The 24,740-nt window shown below is 44.1% G+C and overlaps 3 protein-coding genes across 4 annotated transcripts; 2 read left to right on the top strand and 1 right to left on the bottom strand.

Moving 5' to 3' along the window:
* Positions 1-1,775: 1,775 nt before the first annotated feature.
* Positions 1,776-12,638, bottom strand: LOC106648414 (E3 ubiquitin-protein ligase TRIM71). Of its 2 annotated transcripts, XM_014365310.2 has the most exons (6): positions 11,977-12,632; positions 6,222-6,318; positions 5,513-6,133; positions 5,108-5,434; positions 4,560-5,039; positions 1,776-4,400 (listed from the first exon to the last, which is right to left on the bottom strand). In XM_014365310.2, the coding sequence occupies exons 2-6, from the start codon at positions 6,246-6,248 to the stop codon at positions 3,429-3,431; spliced, it is 2,427 nt and encodes an 808-aa protein (XP_014220796.1). In that variant the 5' UTR covers positions 6,249-6,318; positions 11,977-12,632; the 3' UTR covers positions 1,776-3,428. The 2 variants fall into 2 exon arrangements, with proteins under 2 accessions (XP_014220796.1, XP_023314359.1); XM_023458591.1 differs by having other exon boundaries at positions 1,776-5,039; positions 11,977-12,638.
* A 5,875-nt stretch (positions 12,639-18,513) lies between these two features.
* Positions 18,514-19,784, top strand: LOC106648278 (ATP synthase subunit d, mitochondrial-like). The gene is made up of 3 exons (XM_014365035.2): positions 18,514-18,732; positions 18,865-19,033; positions 19,188-19,784. Exons 1-3 carry the CDS (start codon positions 18,614-18,616, stop codon positions 19,416-19,418), a joined length of 519 nt encoding a protein of 172 aa, XP_014220521.1. The 5' UTR covers positions 18,514-18,613; the 3' UTR covers positions 19,419-19,784.
* A 652-nt stretch (positions 19,785-20,436) lies between these two features.
* LOC106648249 (homer protein homolog 1) lies at positions 20,437-24,482 on the top strand. The gene is made up of 6 exons (XM_014364987.2): positions 20,437-21,807; positions 22,537-22,693; positions 22,768-22,899; positions 22,983-23,489; positions 23,561-23,836; positions 23,910-24,482. The coding sequence occupies exons 1-6, from the start codon at positions 21,779-21,781 to the stop codon at positions 24,093-24,095; spliced, it is 1,287 nt and encodes a 428-aa protein (XP_014220473.1). The 5' UTR covers positions 20,437-21,778; the 3' UTR covers positions 24,096-24,482.
* The last annotated feature ends 258 nt before the right edge of the window (positions 24,483-24,740 follow it).

Raw genomic sequence — 24,740 nt, 5'->3', positions numbered from 1 at the left:
GGCAATACACAAAATATCATATATTTTTTAAAGAAACAAAAATAATAATAATAAATCGTAATTTTACATCAGCGAGCCCCACAATATTTCATATCGTTACTGATCCACGCCACGAGCTCGTCGATGTCACCAAAAATAATTGTATATAAAAAATTTTATCGATATCTGCTGCCATGCGCAGAAAATTATCATCATCACAATTAATGGATACAAATACTTTTTCTTTCCTTAAATAAAATACTTTGTAATCGTTGATTCATCGTTAATATGCTAAAGCATCTCATTTGTGCTTCCGTCAATATATTGCTCGATTCTTTTACAGGTCTTCGGACTTATAGACTATAACTTTTTCTTTGCAATAATACTTCACGTACCTTTTTCATTTTTTTTTCAAATAGTAATAATTGGCCATTACTTAAAACACGGACCGTGCCACGGTCATCGGTTAGTTACACGCTATACTAATAATTTCTTTCACTTTAGCAACCTTAGGCCACGGGCCAAGACTTTTCCTTAATTTAATCCTAAAAACTATATTGATATAGCCCTCGATTGCGTCGATACCAAAAATCGTGTCCTGCAGTATCAACGAGTTATACAATTTCATCGTTAACGCCAAAATTCTTTCTTACTTTTGTACCATAAAATTTGTTGCTCACAACGACGATTGTTGCAATAGCTTATATGAGCATTATTTGACACGGACAATTTGCACTTTCTTGACAATTTTTATTCAAACCCACACACAAATGATCAATCTTACTTACGAGCGGTGATAAAGCGCTCGAGTCATCATAGTTGCAAACCATTAAATTAGATGTTATTAAAAGCTAAATTAATATTTTTGTTTTGTTTTTTTGATAAATTCTGTTTTCAGACATGTTTTTCAAACATTCAAACATTCAAACATTAGTGTGGTCACACATTAACTTATGTAAATAGCAAAGAAAACATTAAATCATCTTATAAATTATATAACATTAATCGAGTGAAGAAGAAGTTTTTTCTAGTATTTGGCCCAATTTGGGTCCAGCCAATGCCACAATTTTAACATACTTTCACGCGTAAATGTGATCGGCACTCGTCACATTTGTCTCGTGAGAAAAAATTTATGTGAGTTATAAATAGTTTCATTTTTCCAGTAATAGGCCCGTAGAGCACATTTGTTTTTTGTATTCCTTTGTTCTATTATCACAATTATTATTTGCATTTGAAGTACGACTCAACTATCCAGTTAAAATATCTTTTTCATGGCACAGAGAGTTCATTCTAATTTCATTACCTTGATTAGAAAAAATAATTTACATCGTAAAACGAGCACATCCACTGTATCTCTTATTTTTGTCTCAAAGCAAATCTTGCATATCATGAACTTGTTTGTTTCTTTTTTGTTTTTTTTTTTTTTTTTTCATTGAGAAGACTTTTTTATCACAAGACAAAAAACGTATAGTATAGGCCTTTTAAAACAGCAGATTTAAAAAGCATCAATAGCCTTCTTAGATTTGCACTTTTGTGAAATTTGCCCTCGCAGTGTTTTCAATTTTATGCGTGAAAGACTAAATCGTATTGCAGAAAACGATAAGATTCGATGACGGCAAACTCATTTTTATCACATTATGCACAAAAGTGCAAAGATCTAGAACGTAAGAGTTTATCTTGAGGAAGGTAACTGTTTATAAAGCGAGAAATTGCGTTATTGATATAGACTACTTTAGGATCGATTAACGAAGCAACGATTTTCATTTTTTATCGATATTAATAAAAACACTGGTAAGTATTATGCGAGAATTTTATACGTTTAACATATGGTAACTTTTGTGACTAGCTTGTAACAATATTTAGAATAAACATTATATCGTTATCGAGGAGGGTTTCGGATTAATATATCGGATTCGGATTAAAATCTTACGTTTGATTTTGTCACGCAATTTGAAAATTAATCTATTATTCTTATGCACCTCGTTGCGAATGTTTGTCCTCATACTTGCAGCTGTCACGGCGCAGAAACGACAAACATTCGCAAAAAATCATACTTGTCAATTGCATTCGTAATATATGCGTTATAGAAACAACGTTTTAACGTAAAAGCTTGGCATTCTTCTTCTCAGTCTTAAGTAACAGTCTTACTTGATAATGAAAATGAAAACAGACACATTATATCGACACAAAGAAGAGAAAATATTTTGCGAAAGATTACATCTCTCTGGGAAAATCATTTGTTTTACACTTAAGTTATAATCACAGACTCGACAAAATGAATCAACTCAACGACGGAGAAAACTAGCGATTGGATTGATTCCGCAAATTTTATTTACGCTTGTTTCAAAATGGAGATCTTACAATTTAATTAACTGAACTAATGCAACAGTTTTATAAAGACAACGTGAATAGAAAACATTTTTCATAACATAAAGTTCAGTTAATAGCCAGCTTTTTCGTTGGAATTAATTTTACAAATCAACGTTGTTAATTGATCGGATATAAATTTTCGGCGCTTTGACGATACAAGATAAAAATTAATTTTACAGTCCGAGAAAACTTGTCTAGGTAAAAACGTATAGCAAATAATACATTACGGTAAGTTTCTTAGTTAAAAAGAACTTTAGTCGTTGTTTTTTTTGATTTTAAAGCAAAAATTAAAGCTAAATTTTTTGATGGCCTTAGTCTCGGCTACTTCATGATTCGATTGGATGATTTGATCAATAAGTACTTAACTCGAATCATGCTTTAGACGATGTCTGAATAAATCTTTTACACGTATACACATACTTACATAGTAATAGATTAAAATCTAAAATGATAATAATAATAATGTTAATTGTTTTTCGTCAACTATATAATATTATAAGCATGGAAAGAATACGCTACTTTCTTGTTGCTTACGTCAATACCTCCTTTCCTTACACACGAATAAAATTTTATTTTCTTAATAAAAATTTAAAAATCATATCTCCCGTCGTTGTTTTCCGAGTACGGACAATTCATTGGTTTTTAAAAATCAGTTTCACAATCAGTTTCATAAAGTTTTCTTTTTTTCAGGAAACCACGTTTTGCAAGACGTAGATTCGTCTCGGCAAAAAAATTTATAATCGATGCGTCGAAATACTGATGCTGGAAAAAGATGACGCTCGATTTCGTACATTTTTTTTTTTTTGTCATCTTCTGTGTAAAAGTCCGTCGCCCGACCATCTCTCATATATACGCAATTTACATTTAAATTAGATATAATAATATATCTCTACAATTTGTTCATCGTCAAGTTCCGCACGCGATCATTTTTCTTGTCGGGGGGAAACAATATAATATTAGGGTTTCTCTGAACGCGGAAGGTCAACCTCGAATAAAACTATGCTCTTCAGAAGAGTTGATAAAAGCCTAGAAACAAACGTGTGTTGTTAGGCTAAAATGACTGATGCGGGCAACGACGCTTAGATGATCATGACCCGATTGTTGCCAAAGTCGACGACAGCGATGCGGCCGTCCGGGGTGAGGCAGATACCCGAGGGTCTGTCCATCTCGTCCAAGCCGCGGCCGTGGCTGCCGAACTTCCATCGCTGCGTGCCGTTGGCGTCGAAGATCTGCACGCGATGATTGCGCGAGTCCGCGACGATGATGTTGCCCTCGTCGTCGACGATGATGCCCTGGGGCCGCTGGAACTGCTTGGTGCTGCCGTTCGACTCGCAGGGCAGAACCCGGGCGGTACTGAACTCATGGTCGATCACGAGGATGCGGTGGTTGTTGAAGTCCGTGACGAGGACGCAGCCGTCGGGATTGAAGGCGACGCCGCGCGGCGAGTCGAAGTGCTTCCAGTAGTTGGGCGAGGACTCGAAGCCGTACTTGCGCAGGAATATGCCCTCGGGCGAGAACAGCTGGACGCGATGGTTGCGCGTGTCCGAGACGACGATCTGGCAGTCCGAGTTGACGGCCACGTCCCACGGATAGTTGAACTGGCCCATGTTGCTGCCCTTCTCGCCGAAGCTCAGCAGGTAGAGGCCCTCCATCGTGAGTATCTGGATGCGGTGGTTGTCCTTGTCGGCGACGATGATGCGGCGGCGGCCGTCGACGGCGACCCCGGCGGGCCGGTCGAACTGGCCGGGTCCGGTGCCCTGGGTGCCGAAGCGCCTCACCAAACTGCCGTCCTGCCTGTAGATCTGTATGCGGTTGTTGGAGCGGTCCGCCACGACGAGGTGGCCGTCCTGGTCGCAGGCGATGCCCCACGGCCGGCAGAGGTTGTCCGCCTCCGAGTCGCTGCTCGTGCCGATCACCTGGACGCCGCCCATGTTGGGGTAGCTCGGGTTGAGGCCCGAGCGCACGACGACGCTGTAGCTGCTGCCGGGGATGGGTCGGCCCTTGGACATGGCGGCCCCGTGGATGGGCAGGCTCGTTGCCGAGCGCTCGAACTGCAAGTAGTCGGCGGTAGTAGTGCGTTTGTGCTGGCTGGCCAATTGGCGCTTGCACAGGTCGGGCGCGGCTTTCATGGACGCAGCTTGCTCGAACTCGTCGAGGATGGATCTGACATCGATGAGGTCGCTGGATGTTAATTTGTTGTTGTTGCTCACCTGGGGCGAGGACTTGCCGATGGGCCGGCCGCGCACCGTGCGCCGATCGCCGATGGGCCCGGGGTTGTCGGTGACCACCGAGCCGAGATTGCCTATCGCCTGGAGCACGCCGTTCTCCGAGCTGGTGAACGCGATCCAGGACTCCTCGGGCGGCTGCATGTTCTGGCGCGACTGGTGGATCTGGAAGACCTCGGACGCGGCCATGTCTTTGGTCACGAGCAGATCGAACGGGTTGCCCGCGGCACTCGACACCTCCATCGAGTCACTGAGCTTCTCCGCGGCCGACTTGAGCCGCATGATGCCGTTGCTGAGGCCCTCGCCTCGCAAGCTCAGTGCCTTGCGCTTCCTCTGTCGGGATTCCTCGATCCTACCGATGAGTTCCTTCTGGCGCTTCTCCAGAGCCTCGGCGGCCCGTTGGATGCACTGCTCCACCTCGTTGGTAGCCTCGTGCGCCCTCATATCCAGTCTCTCGACCGACATCTGCCAGGGGAGAGCGCGAGAGCCAAAATTAAATGGATGCTACTCGGAAATTGTTAGAGCTGACCTACCTCGACCGCCTTGAGGTCTTCGGTGAGCGCGGCGATGCCGATGCGCGCGTCGTTGAGCACCTGACTGGCCTGGATGCCGGCCCGCTCGAACGCCTCGGCCAGCTGCACGGTCACGTGGCCCTGGTGCTGGTTCCGGTCGCACTCCAGGCAGTAGGGCTTGCCGCAGGTCTGGCAATAGAAGCGCTGCCCGTCCCGGTGGTACTCGCAGTAGATGGACGACGACGAGGACGACATGCTCGAGACGCCCGACAGCGACGTCGTCGTGCTGCCGCTGCTGCCCAGGTGCTTCTGGACCGGCCTGATCGGGGACGGCTGTCGGATCTGCGCCTGATAATTCATTACATACATCGTTAATAATTACACGACTCGATCGAATCGACGAATACGTTGTGGAATTGTACTGACGAGCATCGCCGTGGCGCACTGATAGCAGGGCATGTCGGTGCAGTTGCGGCAGCTGCTGGTGAGGCTGCTCGCGTCGCCGCTGTTCGTCAGGGCCCCGCTGTCGCACGTCAGCGGGCTCTCGTAGCTCTCGTAGCCGTCGTTGCTCGTGTGGTAGTTGAGCAGCAGATTGTTGATGTATCGGCTGACGTGGCTGTCGAGGGGGTCGAGCAGATCGTGATGGCTGTTGGGCGAGCGCCTCGACGCCAGACTGTCGTCCGACGAGCCGGTGTTGGTCGGACTCATCGATGCTATACTGGACGTGAGTAAGTGACTACTGCTGTGACCGGTGCCTTTGCCCGCCGAGGGCCACACCGAGTCTCCGATGCCGTACTGCATCAACGGAGGCGACGTGTGGTTCAGCTGGCCGGACGTGGACGAGCAGGGCGACGACGACGAGGTCGACGAGTTCTCCATCGTTTTTTGATAAGCCGACGAGTAGGCGCTGATGGACACGTTGGCGTTGCTGATGTTGCTGTTGTTGTTGTTTTTGTTGCTACTGCTGTTGTTGTTGTTGTTGCTGCTGCTGCTGAACTGGCCCCTTAGAGCGTTCAGCAGATGTGTCGTCGATGCATTCGTCTTCATCTGCGGGGGTGGCCCAATCGATCAGAGAGTCGATCTTTCGAACTTTTCGGGTAAAATATATAAGCGCTCGATGCGTCGAAATACTCACGTTGTTGTAATAGTTGTTGCTATTCATTGCGAGGCCGGATTGGAACGAGGTAATTTTGTACGGGTCTACCTCTTCAAAGTTATTCCGCTATCTTTGGCTGCAAAAAAAAACAAAATTTTTCATTCAACGATTTGGAGAAAAATTTGAGGAATCGACACGAAAGAAATGGGATTCTCATTTGCGATCGTAAAAGTACGTAATCGATCGATCGTAAAACTTTACCCGAGCGAGCATCGAAAGGGAAAGTGACGGCTGAATTCGAAGGCAAATTATGTTGCGTCGATTACTATACCCACTGGCGACGAAAACGGTCTCGGTCAACAGTTAGTGGCTATTGTTTGATGTGTGTCAAGAACGTGTTTGTGTGTATACACACATGGCTGCTACGTATATAGGTATACTATATGCACAAGGACACATTGTGTGAGTGGCGCCCCAGCGAATGACTCTTGTTATGGTCTGAAAAGCAGCTCTGAAAAGCCCCAACGAATATCAAACTTGTACTCGTAAGTCGTGTACGAGCGATACAGGTTTGGAAAGCGAAAAACTGGAACGCGACCGAGAGTAAAAGTGTTACCGAGGGGGGTAAGTAAGGAAGAAAGAAGATTAGCTTCGCACTCATTATTCTCCCATGGGCCGAGTATATGGCTGCCTTGTACTTATTACGTATGTATTCAGGTCATAGGCTTTTAAAGTGCACCTACGCATCTCGCGTACAGACCGTGAGATGGGACTTTTACGATTTATAGATATTTTTTCAGGTAGTCATGGATCGTCGATAAAATTTCACGAGAAGTTAAAAAATTTGTCGAACGACAAAGGCGGAAATTCCCAGGCTCCGGCGAACTCGTAACCGGCGCTTCTCGTCGCTAAAAACTAGTAACTATACGAACGAGACGAGATTCGCCAGGAAATCCGGAACTATCCGAGACAGAACTAGAAAATCTCGCGCATCGCGTCTAGGCCGCGTTTATTCGTCGCTACCGAGAGCCGCAACTAACCAGAATTTCGACTGCGGGCAAGGGAGGCGCGGGGCTGCTGTGCTTAGGCGGTCCATGCGATTCCATTCCAAGACGGCTACGTATATTACCTTATAATATACGTGACGCACAGCTTGGCAGGGAGAGGCGAGAAATAATCGATAACATTTAGTTAGCGCAAGAAAAAGGGTCCACCGAACCTATAATACAGATGTTTCTTCGCTCTCTCTCTCTTTCTATACGCGCGTACATTTTTACCCCTCTCGTAATATGTTGGCTCGCAGGGATCGATTCACTGGTTCTCCGTGTGTACTTACGCACACGACCCCCTCTTTGATCTTTTTTTTTCGCTACCCCTATCGCTGAATGTCGATTTTGCCTAGCATAGACCAAACGTCCATAGGATTGTTTTCTATTGCGAATACAGAGTCGAGGTTTATATTTATTCAGTTGATCGTTTACCGAAAGTTGACACATAGATAAGTCGAGGATAATTTATTTTTACCACCAGACAGTGGCTTTAAAAAATACAATTTCGATCGAACTCACGTACGATTTGCTCAATTGTATCGATAAAAAAACATTTTTAATTGCTTTTCGCAGGAATTTCTCGCGCAATGCTCCTTTTTACCACATGCCGTATAAATACGCGCACACATACAACTGAGCATTAAGCCATATTCGTACATTTTTACGATACGCTCCAATGGCACATTTGTATGAATAGTCGCGGTGAATCGTAGAAACGCGCGAAACGTCGTGACAAAAGGACACGGATTCCGGGAAAATATACCGAAAACGTCAATGGGCCTCATAATAGGCAGCAGCAGCTCGGTCCCGCAAAAGAGTACGGCCCGGTCGAGATGGTTTCGTTTGTTCCAATACTCGAGGGCGCGAATCATCGTAAATATGTGCGAGGAAAAAATGAGTTTATTTCAAGCTTTCTGGTAAGTAACGATTGGGAGGAACGTAAAAATTTATAAATTGTAAGCGGCGAGTGTGACAATCGACACGCTCATTAAAATTGAGCGATTCATAGTAAGAAACGGATGTTTTGGCGGTTCGTACAGTGTATAAAACGTGTAATATAAGACGTCTCGCGTCTTTCCATGACAATGTACAGACATATGCTGGGTCATTTGCATGCGTCAATAAAGCGAGAGCACGCGAGCTACTTATGCAAATTGCCAATTATTCCTTTTTTTAATTCGACAATCCATGGCGTAGCGCAAAGGCAAGTTCGTTGACCTCGATCCGGGCTATAGTCTATTCCAAGGGCAAAAAGTACAGGACGCACGTGGGCCAGCTCGCAGAAGGCAGGTACAAGGGGCAACGATGAATTCACGGATAATGTATGTAACAAAAGCTCGGCCGAGCACAAAGCCAAGCAGAGACTTTATGAAGAGTCCGAAGTGCGGGAGAGAAAACAAAATGTGTCCATGTGCTGTGTGTGAGTATCTATATAATATGGATGTGCGCCTATGTATGTATGGGGATTTCGCTCGTTTTCCGGAACGATCGCTCTCGCCTATATATTCGTATATAGGCTGCTTTTGCTCTCCAACCTACCCCTAAAACGTCGTGTGGAGAAGGCACATATACACAGGAGAGAGAAAGAGATGCCGAGCAGCAGATAATGCGACGACGAGAGGCAAGCTTTTTCCTGGAATCATCGATTCTTCAGCAAGGGGAAGAGACTCGAGGCGTGGGCTGCCCTTACAACCACTGGGGGGATTATGCTCGGCGTTTTCTTAAGAAATGAGAAAAAGAGAGAGAGACACACCGAGTGAACGCGAGATGAGAAAAAATGAAAAAATCAAACGGATGGTCCGGTACACGCATTACTACGTACAATGGCGTTTCACGCATAGCAGCTTGCGCATATTACAAAGCCACGGGCGAACTAAATTTTTCCATACCTTATTTTTTTCGCACGCCACGACATCGGTCTATGTTTTCGGACGCGTAGAGGTATACGTATATAGAGTCGTTGCCGAGAGTAGGTCGGCGAAATTTCGACCAATCGTTGTCGATGGTCATTCTCCCAACCCCTCCCGAACAACCTCTAATCTCGTATCTTATCGACTGGACGTCGACAATGTACATTATTATTTCGTCGGGCGTACGCATTGATTCGTGGGATATAAAGAATTTCCAAAGAGAGAGAGAAGGAGAGTTCAAAAAAACAACTCACGAAAGCCGATATTAACGAGGGCTCGATGGAGAAAGAGAGAAAAGGACACGAGCGGCTAACCAAAAGGGTGACTCGGCCTCGAGGCCTACGAGTAAGGGTGTGGGGCACTTTTTTCCCCTTTCCTCTCTCTCTCTCTCTCTCTCTTTCTCTCTCTTTTTCGCGTGCCTATACGTGTGCGCAGCGATTGTGTGGGCCCACATGCTTGCCTTGCCTCTGAACTCGCATTCGAATATTATAATATTTCGATGGGACTTGGTCAATCGGTGGGTCGATATTTCAGCATTTCGTTCAAAAACCAAAAGCTGGCCGTAATTACGTTTTGACGAGGTGATCATTGCGATCGTCGGATCGAAAGTTTGTTTGCTATTCGCCCTTTTTCGTTGTCCTCGTTTTCGTTTCTCCCAATGGTAGTCTTTTCGCCACGAGTCGGGGCGCGATGAGTCATTCTTGCGACACGATTGTGGCGCGGCTATTAAAGCGCGCCCACCGCCGTATTGACAGATGGCGAGTAGGCACGCGACCCAATGATTCCGCGATGTATCATGCATTATCGTCTCTTAATACTGGAGCAACAAAATTCGAGCCCAATTATTAGACGACTGTAATTTTACGCGCAACGAGGATCCATCGGAAACGTCCGCAAACGTTTGCCGTAGAGTAGCGAGAAAGTGAAAGTGGATCATCTCCGCAGCGACTCCCGCGCACAGGAAGTTCGATGGCCTAGGAACAATATAACATCGATGCATCCGAAAAGCTGGCATCAATTTTTAGAGAGGGAGAGAAAGAGCAGAATGCCTTTTACTCGACAACGCATCGAAATTGTGCGTTGGAAAAAGATAAAAGGCGAATCACCGCGAAGCAGGTTTCTCTCTCACTCGAGCACGCGGGGAAAAACGAGCTTCCCACCGACCTGCATGGGTATTTTGAAACTCGAGCGAAATTTCTGTAGGGTACGTATGAGAGCAAAAGAGACCCTTTGCACAAAAAAAAGTTTCATTCCGTGGATTATTTTCAAGATTACGCGAGGCTGAGCAGACTTTAAAGTGGCTAAAAGTTATTTTGCATATATCCTGCATGGGTGAGAGAGAGAGAGAGGAAATGTCTGTCCTTTGAATTGAAAAAAGGGAAAAAATCGAGCAAACCCAAGTTTGTGACGTATGCGCCTGGTAAAATGGAGGCGGTGAGCAGAAAAATCAAGCGTAAGAGAAAGTGACTGTAGGGGCTGGCTGAGTTTCTCTGTCATTGCAATCAATACGAGTATGCTTGTTCAGCCCCTCTGCTTGGTTTTCTCTCTCTTTTTTTGTTTTCAGGGCGAAACGTCGAAATTCGCCAGTAGGCAGTTTTAATTAGTCGTCGTTCTGGCATTTGGATATATACAGCGAGGGTTACGAAGCTGTTGTTATTTGCCACTGATGTATTGGGCCAAATATCATGAAATTGTATAAATGAACGAAACAACGAGGTAAGTACAGGCCCTCAAACCAGTTAATATTTTTTCGTTGTCTCGATGGCCAACGTCGCTTACACATCCGAACGGACAGACGACGCGTCGATTTTCTCAACAGTAAGCAGCTCGACTCAATAAGTGCGATACGCGAACAGACGAATCGAGTACACAGACACATCGAGCGAGCGACGATGAGACGCTCCGATCGGGATCCGAAGAAAAACAAATAGAATCGGAGCAGCGATAGGGAGTTTAAAGGCCCGCGTGCGTCATCCCCACTCATCAGGCCCGCTATAGCCGAGGAAATAAAGACTTTCACTTGCATCAGAGAAAAGCTGCGACTGACCAGTCCGATGGTCGCACACGCCTATACCAGCTAGGAGAAGGTTGTAAAATTTGCCGCTTTATCTTCGCTATTATATCGGGCGACGCTTGCACACGAGAGATCGATAAACATACGGCGATGGTCGATCGATGGGACCAGCGTTGAAATTCGAATTTATACGCAGCGGTTATGGGAATGTCACGAGCCTGTACCGTACACGGGGCACTTGTTTGTCTCAATCGGAGCCGGTCGAGCTTGTTTTCGTCCAACACGAAATGTCACCCTGCGTCAAATTCAAAATAGACCAATGTTCGTTTATGAAAAAAGCCAATTGCCGATTTTCCGATTTACCAGGAGAGCCTAGAAAAATGCCGTATTCGATCTGGCCGACGAGAAAAACTGTTACGAAGATTACAAGCCAACAACAAAATAAATAGTTGGAGCGCGTGAAGCGTACGGCAGTGTGTGTACGTACGACAACAAGCCCGCGCTCTCGATTTCTCTCTCTCTCTCGAGTGAGTCAAAACATTGAAAATAGCGAAACGCGTGTGCGCGCGTGTGTGTACCGGCCGTTCTCGAGCAGGCGTTTTTATTTTTATTTTGTATTTTTATTTATACGTGCAAAGGCAGCTGCTGTCGATTGGCGTCTCGGCAAGAGAGATCGGGAGGCGCTTCTGCTCGATCGTGTACGAGTCGCGGCTGCACTCTCGACTTTTCACTTCGTGTCTCATATAGAAGCTGCATCCGGTCTCTCTCGCGCGCGACGAAAATCACAGCTATAATAACGGGCACAAAGGTCGTGGACTTACTTGTCGTGATGGAAGCCGGCTGCGGATGGTGCTTGGCTCAACGAGAGTCGCTCATAACCAGTCCGCGATCGGTGCTTGGCGAGGCAAAAAAAGCTCGTAGCTCCGTTGACTTTATTCCTCTCTCTGTCTGTCTGGTGCGCGGCTGTGTCTGTGTTTTTCTCCCTCTCTTGCTCTCTTGCTCTCTCTTGCTCTCTTACTATCTGTTGGACGCTATCACACTGACAAACATTCACTAGACGAGTGTCCGAGCGATACGCGCGTTACGACCTCCCGGGAAAAACTGGGTGAGAGGGTGCGAGGCGTCTCGCGCTCGAGAGACCGACACCGCGCACTCGCTGTTGTTGTTGTGTGTCTGTGTTGGCGCTCTGCGGCCACCGGCTTGGCACTAGCGCTGCCTGTTAATCGCGATTCCGATTAATATACATACACAGATATGTATATCTATATACGTGGAGATTGTTATACGTTGTGTACAATTGTACTAATTGTACGAGCGAGCAGACGAGTAAACGACGTCGACCAGACACGACGACGCCGAGGAAGAATTTTATTATATATACCGAGTGAGAGACAGCGAGAGTGAGAGAGGAGAGTCGATGCCTGTGTCTCTCGGCGGTGAGCGAGACGGAACACGACTGAGCGGCCGCGAGTGCCGGCAACACGCCTAATGTACCTATCGGCGCGCGCGCTCTCGACGTACGTCTGCTTCGCTGGTGGCGGCGGTGCCTGCAACGTCAAACTTTCGCTCTCCCTTTCGCCGCTCCGCAGCAGCTATTTCATTCAAGGGAGACTCGTACTATGCTCGCGCGCGCCCCTCCTCTCTCTCTCTCTCTATCAACCCCTACGCGCCGCCGCCGCTGCCACCACCACCGGGTGACGCCCACGGATTTCACCTCTCGCTGCGGGGGCTGCTGCTGCTGCTACTTACACAGTCGCACACACACGCGACGCTGGACCATTCAAATTTCCCTCGGAATATCGATCGGTTTTTTGCGCGACTTTGCCGCTGCCCCTGCACACACACGCAGGACTGCGTAATTCGCGCCCCGACCGTGTTTTTCGCCTCTCGTTACAATATCGCGAGTGCGTCAGAGCGACGTGACGACAAGTGAGCAAACACACAATACCGTTCGGAGGATCTTACGCGCGCGCCAACGTATTTTCCTAGCTCGTTTATACTCGCGTACCTATATGCTCGGCTAATTCGGAGCGGCTAGAGTTAGCTGCTCCGTTACGCGCGTGACGCAAATTTTCGTAAGCCACGCGCGCTTCCGACAACAACCTGTCCTCAAATTTGCACACGTGTGCCGATGTACAAACAAGCCATAGATTGTGTCGAGCGGAAAGCTTCACGATCGAAATTCGAGCAGCTTTTTTTGTACTTTTCGTTTATTTGATCCGACGACTCACCTCTCTCGAAGAAAGAGAAAGTACTCGGCTGTCTTATCGCTTGCATGGAAAAGTGCACAATAATTCTTTCCTTATTTTTCATTGTATCGCCGCGATATTCGACAAAACGATAACATATTACGATGTGCAAAGCAATTACATTCGCTTATCGGCGTTGAGTAAGAAAAAACAAAACATATCCGGAGGCTGAGTTTACGATGCGCAGCTTACAACAGCAGCTATATACGAAAATACTTTCGTCGATCGCGACGACGACGACGTCTTTTCTTGGCATTAACATGCAAAGCGAGTCCCCCGCGCTCGCGCCTGGCCCTCCACATAACTAGACACCCCCTCGACATATCTGCCCTTATTTCATTCTCTTTCTTTCTCGTCTCTTCCCAGTTTCTCCCTTTCGTGCGTACACATACACGAACACGCATACACACGACGCATAGGCGCACTTACTTAGGGTCTTTCGATGGATAGCTCAAAGTACCTCTCATTTTTTATTCTTCCTTTTTATCCTTTTTGTGTTTTGCCGACATGTGCGAGAGATGTCTTGCTCTCAACGACACATATAAATATTCAATTTGTGCTCGTTACATCGTAAAAAGCAGCAGGTACGCTCTTCTCTCGACCTTGTTCGCATTAAGAGCAGTTCCAATCGGTCGGATTCCCGCACAAATCGGAGCTGGAAGGAAAATATTATTTTTAAAATTGTCGATAGAGCTAGCGAGAGGAATCGCGAGGATTCACCGGCCGGTACCGCGACAGTTACGCTCAGCCGACTCGTGCGCCTGCGCCGACTCTGACGAAAATCTATGAATGAATTTACCCTCTCCGATCCTCCTCTCGCGGCAGTCCTCGCGCTCGGCCAGGTGCTGCAACGTGAAACGAGCGAGCCATATACGAGCGTGTATGCAGTAGACTGCGTTCGTATAGGTGAGAGCCGGAGCACGAGTGGATGAGCGTCGTACACGTAAGCTACGACCTCAATGGCTAAATTTAAACGGCCAATTGCCCTCTCCACTCTTATAACGATGTATGCTTCACCCGGATCGCGGACCACGATGAATGGAAGCTCTGCGAGCTAAGCTCGAGGCGTGTAATATGTTGCACGTTTGCATCGATTCGCGACATAATATATTATAAGCTCAGGAATGGAAAGCAGACTTTTCTAGTAGTTCGTGCCTCGCATCGAGCTTAATTTTGATATACCTACGCTTTCTCGTATTTTAGCACCGGGGTAGGCGAGAGGTTGGGATACCTATAAATTATTTCTGCTGTCCCGATGCGGTTGAGTTTCCCACTCGTGTAGGCAGTTAATGTAACCACATCATTCCACATTTACAATGTCACAATAAAGTACAATTGTAAATTAAATTTCATCTAATTGAAAATTGTCAAGCTGTAGACTTATAAAATTTGGAAAGCGTCTGAGATTAGTGGTACGTTGTTGAAATCTTGACGATTCGGGACAAACCGAATGTCGATTCAAAACGTGAAAAAGTTAGTTTTCTTTTTGAGCTTGCCATCGAGTTGGTCCCGAAAGTAGTGCACTCGAGCCGCGTCCCTAGAGTTTCGCAGCAAATTCTTGCGTCAATCAGGAGATGAAATTGCGTCATTATAAAGGGATCTTGTTACTCTCTTATATCTTTGGTCACTGCCATCCACAAGGCGTCGAATAGCGTCGGTTCATTATCCTCCGGGAAAAATAGCTCTCGTCATTGGGAAAAGTCGCAAAATTACGTACGGGCAAAAATAGTCGAGCCAAGCGGACGATAAAAATATATAAGCAAGAAATAAAAGCAGAAAAAAAGTCCACGAACGATGTCGAGAGGAAAGAGGAGCGAGCCACCGCGCGCACGTATTTCTCTCGTGTACATTTTATACATCTATACTATATAGCTATGCAGATATATATAATGCACGTTATATATCGCACGTGCCCTCCAGGCGAGGCAATGTCAGGGTCTCTGGCCGTGGCGTACGCGCCGCTAGAGAGGCGAGCTTGCGCCACGGTCGAACGGAGCTTGCGCGTACCCTTGAACCCCCTAGTTGCGCGCCCTCAGCTATAAAGCGAGCGAGAGAGAGCCGATCGATACGTATACGCGGCGAGTTCGCGCTACGAGCCATACTGTCTATGTATTTTACAGCCATCTGCGATCCGTTTCCCAGCTTCCAATGAGCTTTTATCTTTCTTTGCATTTGTCTTTCGAACAACGATTGGACGAATTTCGCAATTTTTTCCTCTCGCTCGCCTATACAATCTCCGGAAATTTTTAATAAAATCGAAAGCATCATACAAAAGCATTATTTTGAACAAATCGTGTCCATATATAGGAAAATAAAATAGTTATAGTAAGAAAGGTAAAATTATTACAATAAATGTTCTTCGAATAGCAGTGATTTTCCGCCGGGCGTCCCGTACATCATTCTCGAACGAGTTATAAGCAGTCTAGAGCGGAACAGCTTTTATGAATGAAAGTTTGGCCGCCCTCGGGCTTGACCGACGTCATACTCCGCGTGGGTAGTGCAGAATTGATAGATTATAAGTATAGTTATAGCTCGGCCGATGCAAGTGCCGATCCCTACCACCCCTATTACCAGTGGCTACACGTCTCCTAGATAGACACGTATATGTGCGGCGCGCGAATCTACTTGCAGCGCGACTAGGAGGAGGGAGATTACCTGCACCCGTATCACCTTGACTTTCTCTCGCTCTCACCCCTACCCCCCGAGAGAGAGACTCGATCGTGCGTTATAGCGTGTACGTGTAAGAGCCTTATCTGCGTCATTCCGCTGGTATAGACGTGCAGCGCGTCGAAGCTCGAATCGCTCCGCGTATAGGTGCTGCGGCAATTTTCATTCAGCTTTTTCGACGCTTTTTGCTCGACTGCAATTGTATCGATGCCTCCTTTCAAGTAGACTTGTCATCAATCCCATTTTCCTGCTTTACTTCGTAGAACTTTATTGGATTATGCTACCCTTTAAATGGCGAGTAAACATGAAAGCTCAGATGGTACAGCTTAAAACTGGCCGAGCCTCCGCTCGGCATATTATGTCACAACGAATATACAACATCAATTAATTGAAAGATATAAGCTCTAGAATCTTCCAGAACTCGAACAAAGCTAATAATAAAAAAATTTCACATCGGACTCGATCAAACGATAAAAAATTGCCCATCGAAGAAGTCGATAGGAGCTACTGGCTTCGTTATTGCTGTTTCTGGGCAATTATCTACTCGGTTGACGCGCTTGCAAGCTTGAATCAAGGCCGCAATCGTTGCGGAGTCGGGAAGAGCCACCACCCAGTGGGTGTGGGGAAAAAGCCGGGTCGAGTCGTCGTTTGCCGGGTGCACACACGCGCCACTCTCTCTGCGGGTCCTTTGCGCGACCGGACTCTGACGTCATATTCCACGCAAAACGTCGCCCATTTCTGACTCTGTGTGTGTGTGTGTTTTTGCGCGCCAGCGAGTTTCATTCATGCTTTTTCAAGGATACTACGCGCGCGTTTGTTTGCCTCTTGATGCTATTTTAAACTCGCTCGATTCTCATGGAAAAGTATACAAGCCCTGCGTTTCGCGAGGATGAGTAATCGCTGCGACAGATGATGCAAAACAATGGCTTGTTTTGATACATGCACTTTTTTATTTTTATTTTATTCAAGACTGATTTCAGATGAAAAAAGAAAATTCATAATTAGGCTACTCCATTAACTCATATCCATTACTTGTCGGGCTCTCTGTGTCGACGTTACCAAACCCGAAATAAAAAGGAACGCGTGTCAGGTAATTCTATACTTTATATAGCACATATAATAGGGTCCGGCAGGCGTTCTCGGAAATAACAAACGATAATCGAAGTTTTCGGGAGCTATTTCGGTATGTAGCTCGGCCGCGCGAGATACCCGAGTATCCGACGCGAGTCATCCCTCTGGGCTCAGGACGCCTGCTGGCGAATATATATCCCGGGCTTTACTCTCTTCAAATGCGTGGGTATAATAGCTTTCTGTCTCTCTCTTTCTCTCTCGCTCGGCTCATCGTTCAAGGTCAAAACTACGCCCGTCTATAATGTAGCCTGGGCTCGGCCGACGCGCGCGTCTGTCTCTCGCGTCGCCCACGCGTTTCTGCTGCTTTTGCGTGGGCGAATATCAACCCTGCGAGCAATAGCTTCTATTTTATATAGATATGTAATACCGTGTCAGTGGGAGCTTACGCTTGACTTTAATGCGGTTAAATGTCTGAATCGCGAGGCTCGACAATAGATATATACATTGGCTTACGGCTGTTTCGATATCGAATCTTTGAATAAAAAAATAACTCTAAGAAAAAATTGAACCTTCGTAAAGATAGTTAAAACTTCAAATCTCTGTGGCTCCAAGTTTTTGTAATTAATGATATGATTCTTATCATATCAACGGTTTGTTATCGGTTTTTATCAAAATTTTTTTCACTTAAGCTCATTTACGACTATCTATTGATCAACAAGATGAGATATTTAAAACTCATAACCACCCTCCAACTAGTTTTGTCTATAATTAATTCTAAGAAATATTTATGGGTATCAAAAATACATACATTTTTATATGACATAGACCTTTATTAATATCAAATTGCCAAGAACTTTCCAGATATTGAAGCTCATCATTACAAACCTAGAGGACGGGCGGAGCATCTATCGATCGTTCAAGCTCAAGCTCGCGCAGTTTCCCACCGCGAGTAAGTTGGTTTCCGCTTTAATTCGTTGATGATGAATAACCGACAGCATTCCTATTTATCCCAACGTTTACAAAATACTACTTTTTATGACTTTATATACCATATTAAATAAAAAACTATCTACTGGCACATATTTAAAGCATATTTTTTCTAAATTTTCATTTTGATGTAATAACTTCGCGATATTTTTTAAAGAATACCCGACTGCTGAGGTGTTTTATCAAATTGTCGATTCATAATTAACTTATTTTTTGCCAAACGCCATGAAATTTTTCGAAATTTATCGAAATTATTCAAGGTTCTAAAGAAAATGTGAAATCTCATAAGTCGACGAGTCATGAAAATGAGATTCGAACTTGGCGCGCTCGCGTCTGCGCGGTAAAAGTGTTGCGCGCGACTCTCCATGCGTCGTCCGCGTGCGCGCTGGCACTACTGGCAGCTGACCACGTACCGAATTGCTTGGCTTTGCATCTTCTGCAAGATCTGATTCTCGTAAAATAGTTTACGAAATAAACAATAACCATGGCTGCCCGACGATCTCTTAAGGCTATCAACTGGGCTGGTTTGATCGAGCGCATCCCCGAGGCCGAGAAAAACTCTTTGGCCGCCTTCAAAGCCAAATCTGACCAGTATTTCAGAAAGTGAGTTATTCGTGATATTCGCCCTCTGTTATGTAATGTGAATATAACCTTTGGCAACTCTATTCGTATTTTTTGACGTGCCAATTGTGATAATTAATCATTCAATTCTCATGGTTTTGTTTTACTCAATAGGGTCCAAGATTTCCCAGAACAACCACCAAAAATTGACTGGACTTTCTACAAGAACCGTGTTGCTGTACCTGGTTTAGTCGATAAGTTTCAAAAAGAATACGAATCTTTGAAAATTGACTACCCAGCAGATAAGTACACATCCCAAGTTGAAGCTCAAGAGAAAGAAAGCGTAAGTTTTATTTCAAAATTTTAACCCAATTAGAGATGTATAATATTTGGTATACCAATACATTGTTATGATAGAGTTGACATTGAATGCCTAACACTGAATTAGACTCAAACTTGTGTATGAACATTCTTCATAATAACTTATATTTTTACAGATTGCTGCTGTTCATAAATTCATAGAAGAGTCCAATCAGAGAATTCAAAAATATTCAGCTGAAATTGAAAAACTGCAGGGTCTTCTTAAATACAGTGAGATGACAATGGAAGATTTTGCTCATGCTCACCCAGATATTGCTCTCGACCCCATCAATAGACCAACTATCTACCCACACACACCAGATGTTCAACCTGGTGCAGATGATGAAGCTAAACCAGCTCATCACTAGAAGTAAATCAAGCAAATTGTTATGTTTTTTGTAGTGAACAAAAGCTCTACTGTTTCTGTTAAAAAAAATTACAGAAACATTAATTGAACTGGAAGAATAAATTTATCATTTTAATCGATACAGAAGGTTTGTAATTGATTCAATATTAATTCCAACTTTTGATCATTCTTCTTTCAAATAAAAAGTATTCAAAGAAAAAACTCTAGGTACTTAGTTGTTACATTAAACAAACAATCAATTTGAAAAATGATTGATTCAAAAATATGTGTGCATCGCTCTTACAATAAATCAGTAAATTTCTGTTGAAAAGTACATTTGTTGCATTGTATGTGATATTTGATTGTAAATAAACTTGATTCAAGCTCAGCTAGTATCATGAATATAATACAGTGAATTCCTACTGCATTCACAAAAAATTCTTTACAATTTCAAATATGAGAGGAATGTCAGTATTGAAGTAATAAAGGGAGGGGATCGTCACAGGGCTTACTCACGACGACTTGTACCGCGCCCAACTGCAAATTCAATCATTTATATTTATATATTCGTTGTCACAGTGACGGAGTTGAATTATTCTCGGACCCTGCGGAAAGAGTCGAAAAAACTTGTCGAAAAAGACTGAATTGTTTTCCAAAACAATTGATAGCTAAACTTACTTTCAAAACTATAGTGAATTTTTAAAAAGCTTCGCAACAAGCTCGAGAAAAATATGGATGGAAAAGTACGCAAGCAGGCAAGCTTTCGCTCGCAAAGTGTCAAATGTCAGAGACGAGTCGGCCGAATCCGCGCCCGATTTCATCGACAAGCGAGTAAGTAAACAGCCGAAGAAAAACCTCCGGGACGAGTGTGTGAGGTATTACGCGCAAAGAAAAGTTGGGGGCGGCGCCGAACTCGATCCCGTGAGTAAGTAAATACGCGTCATGGAAGCTCGCTCGAGCAAAATAGAAAAGTCTAGAGGGTAGAGAGAATCCGACGAAGTCGGGCGTTATCCGCGAGTGAATGTCCGAAGTGCCGCCGCTGGGATTAGAATTCATATGCGCGCAGCTCAGCGCAGCAAGTAGCTATTGCCGAGTGCACACCCGAGTGTAGGGCACCTATCGATCGTTACGGCCCTATATATACATATAGCAATAAAGCAGCAGCAGCAGAGGTAAAGCAGTGGCAGGCAGCAGCACTCAGCAGTCGTCGCAGACTGCAGACTGCAGAGTCGGTGGCGATTGGCGCTCGAGCGCCTCTGTGTGTACACACACTACATGACTGCACGTAAATATACGTAGGTACATATAGGTATACCCTAGAACGTCCTACATATAGACATAAAGCGGGCCGCATATACATGTATACAAAATCGCCGCTCCATTCCGCGAATATACGCCAGGTCGCGCCGATAGCCTATCGTGGCGGAGCGTATTGCAAGCGCTGCCAAGTGCAATCCAGAAAGTGCAGGGGAGCAGACCGCAGCAGCCCGTATCCCGTGGAAGAGCCCCGAGAAGGCCGATCGGTCTCGCACGCCTTTCGCATCTCGCACCGGTTATACATAGATCAGCGTGACAGAATTCGTGGCGCCGCCACTACCTCGCCTGCAGTGCCTCCTCTGCGATCCACAGTCCAATCTCCTCCTCGCTCGGTCGCGTTAAAGGAGCAGCTCTACTCGTTGCGCGCCTTTAATATCTCGTGTAGGTGTGTAACCAATTACGGCACTTTGTAAATTCTCCGCGCGCTACGAATACGTTACACATAGCGTGAGCGTGTACGCGCCTCTTTTTACCTTTCTCTCTTTTCTCTCCATCCTTCTTAGTTCGTAGGCCTGACTCCGTGAGTAGGTATGCGTGTGTTGGTGCGCGGCGCAGTGCTACACAGCATCAAGCGTGTATTATAGTGTACAGTAGTTGTGTGTCGCCGCTGCTCTATATCTCGCTCTTTTACCCATACTGCATACAGCAAGCTATTTGTCTGCTCGTTCCATCGTTCTCTGCGAGTCTCTCTGTATCTCCGGCAGTGCTGCAGGGCCGCTCTCTGCTCTGCAATCCCTGTGACGTACGCACACTCGACTCGACGAGGATCGGGCGCTGATGCGGTCGACGAGCTGCAGTTAGCCGGGACTTCATAGTAGTAGTCGTAGTAGCGGAGGCGTCAAGAGTCCAATCCCAAAAGCCAAGCCAATTGCGTCGTGTGCGTGTCACGAGTGTTTACCGTGAGAGAAATCGAGGATCAGAGTTCCATCGGGTCATCGTGAGACGTGACGCAGACATCGCAGTCGCCCCCGATATCTCCTTTATTCTCGACACTCGCTCGATACTTGGCTCATCTCTTGGTCGAATTCCGCCCTGTGTATATAAACGACTCGTCACATTGCTCGCATGACATCCGGCAAGGAACCAACCATGGGGTACGTATTATTTATTATATCCTCTACTAGTTACGCTTGCAATGATACTAAATTTTACTCCAATAAGATCCAAGCTTTTACAAATATCTAATCTAATTGCAAAGCTCGAGGCGGTGTAAGGCGCGAGCTTGCAAGTACATCGTACATATATTTATGTATATCTATACGTATGAGTGTACGCACGAAGGGTCGTCGCGCCGCGCGTGTTCCATTTTTGCTTAGATTGATCCGGCGTTGATTAGATAAATTTTACTTGCTTGCATATCTAGTTGCACTCTTGCCTGTGCCTAAACATCTCGCGACCCGGCAGATTGATGACTCGCTGTTCGCAAATTTAATTCTTACGTAGGTTTATCGGGCATTTTTAAAAAATCAACATGTTTTTGCGATTCGTCCGTACAGTATAGCCGATTGATTTCCCGCACAGGCTCTGCTTTCATTGATTGATTGATTGCTCTTAATGCATCACGTCGTTGTTTGCCTCGGCGCTACAGATCTCGCATAGCTTTGTACATTATCTTTTTGTTCTCGAGAATCTTTAAATAACTAAAGAATATCCATGAGCTTTTACAATTTTTCTTTAATAACTGCGTTTTTATCGATTCTTTCGTTATTCGTGCTATACTTTGTCTCCTATACTTCCAAGGACGATCGAATCCGATTATAGATTTATAGTTTACTTTTTATGGATAATACGCAAAAAACTTATACATTTTTTTTGCATTGCAGGGAGCAGCCGATTTTTACGTGCAAAGCACATGTTTTTCATATTGATCCTAAAACGAAACGTTCGTGGGTTTCTGCATCTACGGCTGCAGTGTCTGTGTCATTCTTTTATGACTCAACGCGTAGCCTCTACAGAATAATATCTGTTGAAGGCAGCAAGGTCATTATACATTTCTTTGACTTATTTATTCTTTACGTTTATCTTTTATTTAACCGAAACATTATAATTTGTAGGCCGTTATCAACAGTACCATTACTCCTCATATGACATTCACCAAAACATCACAGAAATTTGGACAATGGTCTGATGTCAGAGCAAACACAGTATATGGGTTGGGTTTTTCATCTGAAAGTGAATTGGGAAAAGTAAGTTATAAATCATTTTTTAATAATCAGCAAAATCAATGTGTTTAATCGATCAAATAAATCAATGGTATATTTTCTTTTAGTTCATTGAAAAATTCAATGAAGTCAAAGAAGCTACTAAACAAGCTGGTAATAAAATACAAACCAACAGTTCATCTGTCACACCTGCTACCAGTGCAAATGTGAGTCCAATCACATCAAGATCTGGTATGCCATCAGTTGAGCAAGATGTCATCGATCCTCCAAACTCTTCAATGATAAATTCAAATATATCAGCATCAAATAATCCCAATCCAAATGCCAATATGATTTCTGCTCAAAACAGCATTTCATCTGTTAGCAGTAGCCCTCTACCAGGTTCTATGGGACAATCAAAAGAAGATGATTATAAAACAATCACGCATTCAAGATCACAGAGCATATCGCAACAACAAAGTACAATCGATAGTCCTCAACATCAAGGAAAAGGGCAACAACTAAATGCCAATGTAAACAGCGGAGGTCAAACAACAGAAATGCAACTCAAATATGAAAATGATCGACTAAAATTAGCTTTAGCACAAAGTTCAGCTAATGCTAAAAAATGGGAGGCAAGTTGATACATTAATTATTTTTTATTAAATGAACCAATTATTTCTTACAAGTCATTTAAAATTTTCAGATTGAATTATCAACTTTGAAAACAAATAATGCTCGATTAACAAGTGCACTTCAAGAATCAACAGCAAACGTTGATGAATGGAAGAGACAACTTCAACTTTATAAAGAAGAAAATGCAAGAGTCAAAGCAAGATATGCTGAGTTGGAGGCTAGTAAAATTTCAGAAGGAAACACTGATGCCTTGCGATTGAGGGTAGAAGCTTTGGAAAATGAGTTACGTACAAGAAATGAAGATCTGAAAGCCCTCACTATGGCAACAAAGAATAAAGATTATGCGGTGAGAATTTGTTTCAATTTCGTCTCGAATATGACAACAATAATATATGTAATAATTCTCTTACTTTTTGTAGTGTTTACAAAAGGAAAATGCAGATTTACGCGAGATGTTAAATGTTGTTCACGAGCAGTTAGAAATTACCATGAGTGCTAATAAAGTACAGAAACAAAATGTGGAGACTTTGAACAATCGACTAGCCAGCTACATTCAAGATTTAGTTGGTGTTCATCGAGATATTGCCAACACATTGCAAACATAAAGCAGCCTTAGGTAACTTTTTACTACGTATACAACTTACGAATGAACTGTGCAGCTATTTCATACATTTTGTAGTGTGTGAGACAAATAATGTTTTGATGCAATTTTTTTTACATTTGACCCTCAATGAGTGTTATGCATTCATTTTTCTTTCATAAGTTTTTTACTATCACGTAATGTAAATAATATCAATAATTAGACGTAAATTCTGATAGTACTCTCTTTCTAATGAGACAATTGGTGAACTTTAATCATGACAAAATGAGAGATGATTTTTTAATTTTTTTTATATTACAACATATCATGTTCATTATTTGATATAAACATTTTATGTGAGAACATTTTTAGGAAATCTTTAAAAAAATTTGTTTTCAGCAAAAAATTTATCAAAGTTATAATTTAGAAAGTTTTATGATTATTATTTTTTATTTTATTTTTTTATTCTAATTCATGTTTACAAATTGTTTTTTTTTGTAATTGTGTATTGACAAAAGTTCTTATAATAATATCTTACGTCATTTGTCTCGCACAAGTTGGAAATTACAAGCAACGATCGACTCGATTGCATTAACGCAGCCATTTACTAATGCCAACGTCAAAGCCAAATGTAGGCATTTTCAGAACTGCTATTGGTTTTTCATAAAAA

The sequence above is a fragment of the Trichogramma pretiosum genome, unplaced genomic scaffold (assembly GCF_000599845.2).
Source record: "Trichogramma pretiosum strain Unisexual culture from Peru unplaced genomic scaffold, Tpre_2.0 scaffold24, whole genome shotgun sequence".
Lineage (NCBI taxonomy): Eukaryota > Metazoa > Arthropoda > Insecta > Hymenoptera > Trichogrammatidae > Trichogramma > Trichogramma pretiosum.
The sequence above is the reverse complement of the archived record's forward strand: the minus strand, read 5'-3'. Positions and strand labels throughout refer to the sequence as shown.